Source organism: Otolemur garnettii, unplaced genomic scaffold, assembly GCF_000181295.1.
Source record: "Otolemur garnettii isolate 467f Iridium unplaced genomic scaffold, OtoGar3 scaffold00003, whole genome shotgun sequence".
Taxonomy (NCBI): Eukaryota; Metazoa; Chordata; class Mammalia; order Primates; family Galagidae; genus Otolemur; species Otolemur garnettii.
In genome coordinates this window covers 17,282,743-17,294,842 of record NW_003852398.1, presented here as the reverse complement: position 1 = coordinate 17,294,842, position 12,100 = coordinate 17,282,743, and the positions used below count along the sequence as shown (strand labels likewise).

Here is a 12,100-nt window from a genome sequence, read left to right as displayed (position 1 = left end):
ATCTCAAAAAAAAAAAAAAAAAGATTAGTGAACCCTAAAAATGTTTTAGTTGACTTTGGTGGTTAATAAAACCAAGGGTCTTTAATTACAATAGTAAAAATATAAAGTGGCAAATAGCTAGTTAGCAGCTGAACAAAGCAAGGAAAAGAGGCTGGAATGAGAAAAAAATGATTATTCATTCTGGAGTTCAAGATCTTGTTCCCCACCCACTCCCCAGGACCTCCAGAGATCCTTACCTTGTCAGGCTCTTTTTGACTTGACTATTAATGTGTGATTTCTTTCTTTTTTCTCTTTTTTACAAATTCTTTTAGTTTTAGATTTTCCTTTCTTTTAAAATTTATTATTTATTTGATACATAATAATATCTGTCAGATACATGTGATATTTTGATATATGCATACAATCTGTAATGATCAAATCAGAGTAATTGGGATATTCACCACTTCAAACATTTATCATTTCTTTGGGTTAAGAGTATTCCAAATCTTCTAGGTATTTTGAAATATACCATAAATTATTGATAACTATAATCACTCTACTGTGCTATCAAACACTAGAATTTACTTCTATCTAATCCTATTTGTGTACCCATTAATAAACCTCTTTTCATTTCCCACTCCCCTCTCCACTTCCCAGCCTCCGGTAACCACCATTCTCTTCTCTGTCTCCACGAGATCTTCATTATCAGCACGTACTAGTGAGTACATAACTTAAATACTGTATAAGAACTGAAACTATGTAACTACTAGAAGAAAAAGGTTAGGGGAAAGAAACACTTCAGGGTATTGGTCTAGGCAAAGATTTTTTGAGTAAGACCTTCTTCCCCTTTTTTTTTGAAGGGCATATTTTTCACTGAAAAGTCTGAATTTTTAAAATGAGTGGATACACATAAATAGTGCAGTAGAAAATTATCAAAAGAGGGAGGGAAGGGGGTGGCGCCAGGGGGTAGGGGACCAGCTCCATATGCCAGAGATGGTGGGTTCAAACCCAGCCCCGGCCAAAAACTGCAAAAAAATAAATAAATAAATAAATAAATAACTAAATAAGAGGGAGGGAAGAGGAACGTAAAATAGTGTGTGCTTCTTGTAAGGGCACAGCCATATTGGAAATTTAAAGAAAGAAAAAAACAGTGTGCTTCTAAACTAAAAAACTGTTGGAACACAAATCTTGAGTGTTTGCTTTCTTTCCGTCACTCCAAGACTGACTCAGGCATCAGTTACCTCTCTCTCAAATTCATGTTGGAGTTATCTGTATGGACTGCTCCGAATTTCCATTAAAGTCTAAAATTTCTTTTATCAGTGTTTCTTGTATTCAGAGGGAAGATGGTAGGGAGGCGCAGATGGGAGGGCGGAGATAAGACAGGATGCGATAGTCATCTCCGTCGCAGCTCTCCTACTGAGATTCGCTACCTAGGTTCTGAGGCACTTACGCTTGCTCATTCTCCTTCCTGACGCTCCTCAGTTTCCCCGTGGATGGAGTAAAATGGGTAAAATATAAGCCTTTGGTATTTTTAGCGCCGGAGGCCCCTTTCTCCAAGAATCTTTCCAATTCTCCAAGATCACTATTTCAGTATCATCTGGAACATGATAAGGCCATACGAGTCACAACCCTGAATCCCGAGAAAAATCTCAGCACACCTGGATAACCTAGCGAACCGCCCACACCCAATTCTGACTCTGGCAAAACAATACAGTAGACGTCACACCGGCAGCGCGCCCACCCGGCGGCCGGGCCACAGCACGAGCATGCGCAGAACCGGCGACAACCAGCGGCCACCCGGGATTGTGGGCAGCTGCACAGGAGTTACCGTCTCCGAAAGCTTGGCTTTCTCGTTGCTTTATGAGGATCCCTGGCAGCGGCTACTTAAAATTAGCACCCGAAATAAGGAATCAGCCATCCCATCCCCAGGACGTTTCCGTTTCAGACCACCCACTTCCGGTTCGTCAGCCGGTTCCGGTCCCGCCCTTCACTTCCGGTTGCTTTTGGTTCCGCTGTAGTAGGTCTCTGCGTCCGCTGCCGCTGGTTGCTCTGCGCTCCAGGTGAGGGGGCGCGGGGCACCCTGCCGCGCTGCCCGTGGAGACGCTGTTCGGGCTGGGGGGCTGCGGCTTTGCTACCCGTGCGGCGTGTCCTCCCCTGCGCCGGCCGCGGCAGGCTGGGAGCCAAGTCCATCCTAGCCCGACGCCCAGGGCCCGGGCCCCGGCGGCTGCCCGCGGCCCGCTACCCTCCGATCCGGCCTTCTCGCCTATTCCAGGCCTTCTTGCGCCCCCCTGGATTTTGCGTTCCCAAACTTAATTCCTCCCACTTCTTGGACTTGTGTATTTTTTCCTCCTCAACCTCCCGATTAAAAGCATGTTGGCTCTCTTGGTTCTGGAGCCCTTACCTGCCCTCTGGTCCTGTCCCGTCCCAGGCGCTTCGCACAGCGCTCGCCTCTGCACCACCTCGCAGTTGCGGCTGATGTCCTGTCCTGGCCAGGAGTTCAGAGTACTTCACAGTTAACCTTTTGCTAGGATGTTGAAGAACTAACTCTCTCCCATCAGTTCTCAAAGTGTTAATTTTTGTGCTACATTTTCAAATTTCTGCCTTTGCCCCCCCCCCCTTTTTTCCGTTTGTCACTTTTTAGTTGTGTGGTCTTGGACGGGTTATTTAATTTCTTTTTCAGGTTGCCATCTGTAGAATGCAGATAAGTTGTTGGTTCAAGGTTGTGAAGATTAATTGACATAATGAAGTTATTTTAGCATGTTACTGTCTTGTCACTACCACAGTTCATGTAGCTTTTTGCAGTTTACAAAGTGCTTGTCAGAGGTGTTATTTTATGCCTTAACATTATTTCTGTCCAGTAAATATTAATAGCCTCATCTTGTGGTTGAGAACACTGAGGCCCAGGAGTAGGGATTAACTAGGCAAAGTCGACAACAGTATGTTAGGCAGAAGAATTCCAACCTAACTTAAAGGCTGTTCTTGACTCTAGGTTTACTGTAAAGATCTGCTTTTTGCTTACTTGTTTGCGTTTGATTGCCAGCTTCCCTCCACTCCTCCTCCCCGAGTCATTTTTCAGTTTATAAATCCAATGGAGTCTGAAATTACAGAAAATATTATAAGTATATGAGAAAGATTAAATGTGAAAATAATAGCTTGTGCATTTATATTGTGCTGAATTTTTGGTGTGAATGATCTCAATAGTGATGAAATGAGGTTAAGTAACTTTTAAAAGTTTTAAAGACTTAAGTATTAAAATTTTTTTTTGGTGTTTGTTTTGTTATACTTAGCTCTTTAGGGCATTTGTACTTGTGGTAGGTCTAGGTGATTGATAATGTTTGTATGCTGCTTTATTAAGCACCTAGAACCCATGGCATCTGGCACACAGTCTTTTTAAAGACTGAGCATATTGAAGAACTTAGAGCAGTAGCCCTCCAATTTTAGCATTCATCAGATTTGGGGGTGTGAGGCTTCTTAGAACACAAATTGCCCCCTCCCTTCTCTCCACCTCTGTTATATTCTAACCTGTTACCAGTAAGGCCAGTGTTGTTGGTTGGTTCAGTGATTGTTTTGAGAAGCATTTGTTCTCAACCTGTGGGTCATGACCCCTTTGGGGGGGTCGAATGACCCAACCCTTTCACAGGAGTCCCCTAAATACATCCTGCATATCAGATATTTACATTACGATTCATAACAGTAGCAAAATTACAGTTATGAAGTAGCAATGAAAGTAAGTTTATGGTTGGGGGTCACCACAACATGAGGAACTGTATTAAAGGGTCGAAGCATTAGGAAGGTTGAGAACCACTGGTCTGGAAGAACAATGACTGGTCCAAGGTCACCTGGAACTCAAGTGATGTCACTCTAAACTTTCTGTTCTGCCCATCACAACAAATCCTGTGTTAATGCTGATTGCCTTTTTAGCTCTTATAATTGTTTGTATTCCTACCTCTTACAGAATAATATTATTTCAACTCTATTTTGTTTTGACTCAAAAGTTCCATTTGGTTTTTAATTGAACATCATAAGAACAAATTGTATCTAAAATGGAATACATTAATTGGAAATTAAAAAATAAATTTCTAAATGTAATACACTTGCTTTATATTTTTAGTAGAATGGATTATAAACAGAAGAGTAAAGATAAATAGATTTTATGTTTATCTTCATACTATATGGGTAATATAAATATGAATGTATGGTGCTCTAATGGGCATATTAGAAGACACTTTGTTTCCAAATTTTTGCATATTGAGATTCAAAATTTGCCTTCTTTCTTGTGGATGGTCCTTGTATTTGCATGAACAGGACAATTATGTGTTTTATCAAATAAGTGAAAGGATTGGAAATATCAAGGACTTTGAGATTAGAAAATTCAGTTCTCTGACCTATGGTGGCAACAAGTTTATGAAAAATAGAAAGCTTTATGGGGGAAGAGACCTACATATGATTACTGATGAGAATAGCAGCTGCTATATAATCTTTGTTTGCTTAGATCTGTGCCTGTAGGTTTTGTGTTTACTGATCTCTGATGCCTTAACTTCTGTTGGTCTCATTGAAGAGAGACGGTTGTGTAGGGGAGGAAACATGATAGTGAATCAGGTCTGTTCTGTTACCAGCTATGTGTCCATGTGCAGATTCTATAGCCTCTCAAAACTCCTGTTTTCTTAATTCTAAAATAGGGAAAGGTCTTATCAAGTAGTCTTTAAAAATAAGATTGGTTAAAAATTGTCCATAAAATTAGAAACAAATAGTGGCTATTTAATATTTCTTTAGCACAATGCCTGGAACATAATAAACTTCCAGTTTTAAAAAATATTTATTAAATCAATACTTAGTTACACGCCAGGCACTATTTGACTTATAAATATATATTAACTAATTTAATCCTCCTTATAGCCCTAAAAAGTACATAGTCGTATCCCTATTTCATAGATAAAGAAACCCAGGTGCTGAGACTCAAGTAACTTCTCAAAGTCAAATAGCTAAGTGGGAGAACTGGGATCTGAACCCAGGTAGTGTGGCCCTAGCATCTGCTCTTAATACCTAAACCATACTACCTCACAGATGTTAAATGAATGTGGGTGATCTGTTATGGAGGAACTTGCCTATGGTATAAACCTGACCAAATGGAGCAGGAGGGGTATAGGTAGCTCTTTAATGACAATTCCAATTGAACAACAGGGGAAAATCTGAGAATATTAGGAAGTGGTAACTAAGCCAAATTTAAAGAGCACGGGGAATTTAACATCGACTCCTGGTAATTTCTGTTCTGGTAGCACTTCTGTAAGGAGAAGAATCCTCTTTATCATCAAGTTGTAGACTTGATGTAGGGCTCAAGCTACATAATAAAACTTCAAGTGTGGCTTCTATTTACATGTATAGTATCTGTTTTACCGTGTTCATTTGTTTGTGTCTTCCTTTCCAGGTGTTTTTTCCTGAAGGAAAGCTGCGTCCTCATATGTTTCAAGAATGGCTCTCCCTATCATTGTAAAATGGGGTGGACAGGAATATTCAGTGACCACACTTTCAGAAGATGATACAGTGCTAGATCTCAAACAGTTTCTTAAGACCCTTACAGGAGTGCTGCCAGAACGCCAGAAGTTACTTGGACTCAAAGTTAAAGGTAATTCTCTCCACATTTCAAACTTTTTGCATTGAATTTTTAATATTATAAATTCAATAATTATGAATTAATATTTATTTCATAATAATTTATATTTGCTATTTTTTAAAGATTTCTTTGATAGAAATATTCCTAGAATTATTTTAGTGGTAAAAGTAAGACTATTAAAGGTTACTTAAAATACTTCCATTAAGATCACTTCTTATTCTTTCGACAACAAATACAAATTTATTTTGTTTAGTTGACGAAAATAAGTTTGGTACTAGATGTTGATTGTACATTATTTAACAAACAACTGGTGTTTGCTTTTTAAACCTTTGATACAGGAGTCTTCAGGTGAAACTGTTATTTTTTTCTGGTTATCTGTTTTTTAGCACAAAATTTTCATTACTGCTTTGGCCTTGTAGTCTTCCCAAATTATCTTTTCTGTTTGAAAAGTAAAGATGGCATTTAAAAATTATTAGATAGTGTCCATATTCAGTTTATAAGGGCTTTTTATGGTGTTTGTGTTGTTATATCATTGAAGGGTGAGTCTTGAGTAACAGTAAATCTCCAGTTTTATTGTAGGTACTCAATTTAAGGTTTCCTGGAAAAGTTATCTTTATCTTAAACTACAAATATGAATTTATTTATTTAGTTGAAGAAAATGAACATGTTGAAGAAATAAGGTCTAAGATGGAATTAGGGAAAAAACAACGCTTGTTATCAGTTTTGACTTTTTAACATATTAGATATGACTGATTCAGCAGTAATAATTTGTTAATGTGAGAAAAACAGACAAAAACTGCTGTGGCATTTGTACCAAACCTTTTATGTTAGGGTTTTGTATAATGGAATAGTGAAACCAGCACTTGAACTTTAGTGAGAAAACAGTCATTTGCTTGTATTGTAGGCAAACCTGCAGAAAATGATGTTAAGCTTGGAGCTCTCAAACTGAAACCAAATACTAAAATCATGATGATGGGAACTCGTGAGGAGAGCTTGGTAAATGTTTACTTTTGTTACCATTTGTCCCTTTGAAGATATTATGATTTATATTACACTGTTATATCATAGTTTTAATTGTGGTAAAATCATCAGTCTAGCAGTCAGTGTAAAAAGCTGCACAGTGAATGGTATTAATTCAGCAACTGAGCACAAAAGAAAATACTGGGGAATGTTTTAGTATGTAGTTAACTGTAAGTATAATAGTAGCCCAAATGGTCGAGTTTAATACGGTAAATCTGTCCAGGGGATATACATAACAAATTACTAATTGTGGAAATTTCCATTGTGTGCTTGAAAGGCTCTTGAACTCAAATTGTACCTCTCACTTGATTTTTATTCTATGCGTGTATTGTTTAAAGATAATATGGTAACAAAACTTTTTTCCCTTTTAATAGGAAGATGTCTTAGGTCCACCTCCTGATAATGATGATGTTGTCAATGACTTTGACATTGAAGATGAAGTAGTTGAAGTAGAAAATAGGTACGTGTTTTCACTCTCAAAGAACTTGGTTGTCATGTGGGAATTAGTGGATATTTCATCTGATTTTATTTTTTTCATTAGAGAGGAAAACCTACTGAAAATTTCTCGAAGAGTAAAAGAGTACAAAGTGGAAATTTTGAATCCTCCTAGAGAAGGGAAAAAGCTTTTGGTGCTAGATGTTGATTATACATTATTTGGTAAGTTAATAATGATTTTGATCTTCTGTTACCCATGCAGCTTTTTTTCCTTTTGTTTATTTTTTCTCAGCAACTTACGGGTCACATGAAATATTTGAAAACTTTTCTTATGATTGCAAAAATAAATTCATTTTAGAAAATACAGATAAGCAAAAAAAGTCAGAATTTTTAATTCTGCGACCCAAAGATATATTTATATTCTCATGTATATCTTCTAGTGTTTATATCTTTTTATCTTTTACCTAATGATAGGCTAAACATCTCAGTCATTAAATACTATTCATACATGTATTTTTTGACCACATGGTATTCTAGCTTGTGAGAACATCATGAATTAACCGAGTTATTCCCTATTGGTTAACATTTAGATGGTTATAAATAATATTTTAAAAATATTTATATTCATCCCTGGTTTTCTGTTTAATTATATTCAAGTAGTTCTTGAATTTAAAATTTCTTATGTCAAAAAAGAAAGATACTCATCATACTTTTTAATATTGGCAAGAAATAGTTAACTCATGGTATTAGAGTTTATTTACTTCTAATCATAAACTTTACATACCTTAAGTTAATATATGGTTATTTTAAAACTTAAATGAGTTAATTAGACTGTCATTTTGTTGAAATGAGATTGTATCTGCAAAGTGGATGACAAATTTTGAGTATAGGTGGACCTACTTTGTTTTTATTACCATAAAGTAACATTTCAATTTTAGAAACTAGATGAGAAAACAGTTTACAGCTTGCTACTTAAGCCTGAGCTTTCAGTATTACTCTTTACACTTTGAGCAAAATTGACTGAAATTAGATCTCAAGAATTTTAAATTATGTGCTTTGTCACACAGTTAGATATGACACATATTAGATATGACTGATTCAGCAGTAATAATTTGTTAATGTGAGAAAAACAGACAAAAACTGTTTGTTTACATTTGTCAGCCAATGCAGTTCACTCTGAAACAGTTTGCCTTTGAATATTTACATTACATTTCATAATATATTACATTTTAATAATAATTTCATTGATACTGGGTACTTTTCCATGATAATAAACTAATAATTAGCTGTGACCAATTTTCTTTTAGACCATAGGTCTTGTGCGGAGACTGGGGTGGAATTAATGAGGCCCTATCTTCATGAATTCCTAACATCTGCATATGAGGATTATGACATTGTTATTTGGTGTAAGCTATATTTTTGTTTAGATTTACATGGAAATATGATTGTCTTTTATATTAGTTTGCTCTATAAAATGTGATTTACTATGACCTGTATTTAAATATGAGACAATTTTTGTTTTTAGCAGATTTTTAAAATGAAGCATGTATCACATGATACTGACACATATAGCCAGGCATGGTGGCTCACACCTGCAATCCTTGTACTTCAGGAGGCCAAAGTGGAAGGATTGCCTGAGGCCAGTAGTTCAAAACCAGCCTGAGTGAGAGTGAGACCCCCTTCTCTACAAAAAATAGAAAAACTAGCTGAATGTGGTGACCTGTACCTGTAGTACCAGCTACTTGGGAGGCTGAGGCAGGAAGGTAGCTTGAGCCAAAGAGTTTGAGGTTGTGATGATGCCACTGCACTCTAGCCAGGGCAATAGAGTGAAACCTTGTCTCAAAATAACAGGCCCCTCCCAAACTGACACATACATTTGCCAAATACCACTGAGTTGGTTAAGTACAGGACAAGAGTACATTATAGTGTCAAAATAAAAATGGCCTCACCTTGATGAGAAGTTTTTCTTTCTGATTTTTTCTGTGGAATTCTTGATGGTTCCAAATATTGTTGCTTTCCCCTTTTTTTCTCACCTCAGTTTCACTTGGAAAAATACATGCTTAAAAATAAATCAAAGTGAATAAATCAGTAGTTCTCCAGAAATAAAGGCAACATGAACTTCTTAAGGAAAAAATAATATATAGACTAAAGCACTATTCCTCAAATTGTGGTCTGTAGACCATTCCAAGAATGTGTATGTCCATGGTAACATAATGAGTTTGCCCAAGAAGGAAATTTTCTGTATTATTAATTGCACTATTTAGTAGTTCAATTGATATGTATTTTTTTTTTGTGGCAAGACTTTCTTGGAAAATAAAGCAATGCATTGATTTACATTCCTCCCCACAAATATTTAAAGTTGTATTGCTTCTTGGCAGTGCTATACTCACTGTGAGTTTGAGTTCTCCGCACTGCCAAGAAGCAGAGAAGAACTATACTCACTGTGAATTAAATAAAACAGCATCAATTATAGGTATTAAATAATACTATTTTTCTGGTTTGATAGAGTAAGTGTAGAAATTTTTCTGGTAATTAAATTTTTGTTTAGCAATAAAATGACACTTGAGAAAAAAGTTTATCCTCTAAATATTACTGTTGAGTTTTAAATCAAGAGCACCTTTTACAATGCTGTATTTAAAGTAAGTTTGTTTTGTAAATGTTGATAGTTTGTGGTAGTATGTTGAAAAAGGTAATTCAGTTTGGAATGAAATAGACTAGAGTTTTAATTCTGGCTCTTTTACTACTATGTGATACTAGGTAGATCATGTAATGTCTCTGAACCTTAGTTTCCTCATCCAAGAAATAATAACTAAACCTATATTACAAGTTCTAGAAATAGAAATATCAATTTAACAACTGGTACTATGTCTGACGTATAATAGTTACTTAATAATTAGAAGCTTTTAGAAACAGACTAGATACTGAATTAAATTTTTTTCCATCTAGTGACTGTTTTCAACATGAATCAACAGTCTCTTAACATTTTCTTTCAATTGGTCAATTTTGTATGTGAAGTGATTCTTTTGCTTAGTGTATACATGTGTCAAGAGTTTTATTTTGAGAACTTAGATAACCTCTTTTGCTTTTAAAACACACACACACTTTAAATAATTAAACTGCTTCTTCTCTAAAACATTTTACTTGGTAATACCTATGTAGTTTTATCTAGTAAGTTGAAACCAGAAGTGCATAAAGATGAGGATTCAATTCTGGTTACTGTCTGACAGTGAGCAGATAGATAATGTAGGTACACTTTGTGAATTTGTCTGTGATTTTTTTGTTGTAAGCTGCTAGCATCAAAGAGCATGGAGTTGGGTGGCGCCTGTGGCTCAAAAGGGTAGGGTGCCCGCCCCATATGCCGAAGGTTCAAACCCACCCCTGGCCAAAAAAAAAAAGAGCATGGACTTTGCTGAGCCTGATAAAAGGCAGATTTTCACTGAATCTAGCTAGTCTTCAAAATAAACTTTTAACATGTAAAAATATTCTTATATGGACATATACTATACACATCTGTGCATGGAAGTAGGAACATGGAAGGAAGTTGTGATCCTGGTACTGTAAATTTAAGTTTGGAAATTATTGACAGAGAATAGTGGCAAGGCTGTTTTTTAAAAGAATTTTGGTCTTTGTTTATAAATATTTTAGGTTTAAAGTTCTTTTGAGCATTGGTACTTCTATCTTAGAGAAAAAAAGTTTTTAAATTTTATTCTGTCTTGAAGATATCCTAACATAAGTTTATTATTACAATTATTTAAAAGAAAAATGACTATAAATATTATAGGGCAAGGTGTTCAACCTGTGCCCGGGGCTGCATGCTGATTTGTGAGGACCTATTTTGCTTTGGTGTCAGATATTATGAAAAGTATGCGTGGACCTTTTTTTTTTGCTAATCAGCTTTAGTAAGTGTTTGTGTATTTACTGTGCATCCCAGGACCACTCTTAATCTTTCAGTGTGTGGCAGAGGGGAAAAACCCTTGTGCTAGGGAATGTTATTTAAGCATTAAAACTTTTGATCTTAGAAAATTTGCTTATACGTATTTTTAAAAATGAGATTTAAAATTTTCATATGTATTTTATTATCCTTCTTGTTTTAGCTGCAACAAATATGAAGTGGATTGAAGCTAAAATGAAAGTAAGTGTTAGTAAAGAATCCATTTAAAAATGTTTTGAAACTGTGTTTGTCTTGTTAAAAGTTCTGGAACTGACTTTTATTCTCATTGGAGGGTCTATAGTAGAGAAATAACTGCCAACATCCGGAGTAGAGTTGAGGTTAAAGTCTGTTTAATGGTGGACTTTATGAACTCCTCAGTCTTTTTTTAAGAAAAATTACAGCTCCGCTTTCCCCCTTTTATTTCCTCATATTACGATAATACTTTCCTTTTTTTACTTTGGTGTGTAATACTTAAAAGTGATGATGCTCTTCTCAAGTGGTAAATTAGGAAGTAATCTGTTCTAGTTTATTTTCACTGGACTGCCATTATTTAAGCTAAGTGAAGCTAAAGTTCTCACTGGTTGTTTAGCAAGATGTAGCAGCCAGTGGGGGAGAAGGTTGGTATTATAGGAAATTGTAGCTAGAATATTCAGAAATACTCCATATTATCGTATTTTTAACCTCATGAATATTTGTGTTTATAGGAGCTGGGAGTGAGCACAAATGCAAATTATAAGATTACCTTCATGTTGGACAGCGCTGCTATGATAACAGTGCATACTCCAAGGAGAGGATTAATAGATGTAAGAAACTGTCTTACTAGAGTTAAAGATGTGGTTAATAGTAGTATACTTTTTGTATTTATCCCAATGAAATAAATTACAGAAAAAGTTCAGAAATTCATCTGAGTAGATAGTAGAGTGGCAGTTGAATTTGACATAAGAAAGTATGTTAAAGGTAAAAAAAAAATTGAATTTAAATGGTAAAATTAAGGATCCTGAAGTAGGGATATTAAGAAAGGAACTTGTGGTTATGGACAATTGTCCTGCGGTGATGACAGCACAAGGTTGCTGGACAGAGTTGGTGAGGAAATACTGAATATCACCAAGGAATACACTAGAAAC

The 12,100-nt window shown here is 35.8% G+C and overlaps 1 protein-coding gene across 1 annotated transcript in view; it reads left to right on the top strand.

Annotated features, from left to right (window-relative positions):
* The first annotated feature begins 1,990 nt into the window (after positions 1-1,990).
* UBLCP1 (ubiquitin like domain containing CTD phosphatase 1) overlaps positions 1,991-12,100 on the top strand; it is a 19,963-nt gene continuing 9,853 nt past the window's right edge. The window contains exons 1-8 of the mRNA XM_012807686.2: positions 1,991-2,039; positions 5,405-5,602; positions 6,495-6,586; positions 6,985-7,070; positions 7,152-7,267; positions 8,353-8,451; positions 11,140-11,177; positions 11,681-11,779. Of these exons, the coding sequence (XP_012663140.1) occupies positions 5,449-5,602; positions 6,495-6,586; positions 6,985-7,070; positions 7,152-7,267; positions 8,353-8,451; positions 11,140-11,177; positions 11,681-11,779 (684 nt within the window). The 5' untranslated portion in view covers positions 1,991-2,039; positions 5,405-5,448. The remainder of the gene's footprint in view (positions 2,040-5,404; positions 5,603-6,494; positions 6,587-6,984; positions 7,071-7,151; positions 7,268-8,352; positions 8,452-11,139; positions 11,178-11,680; positions 11,780-12,100) is intronic.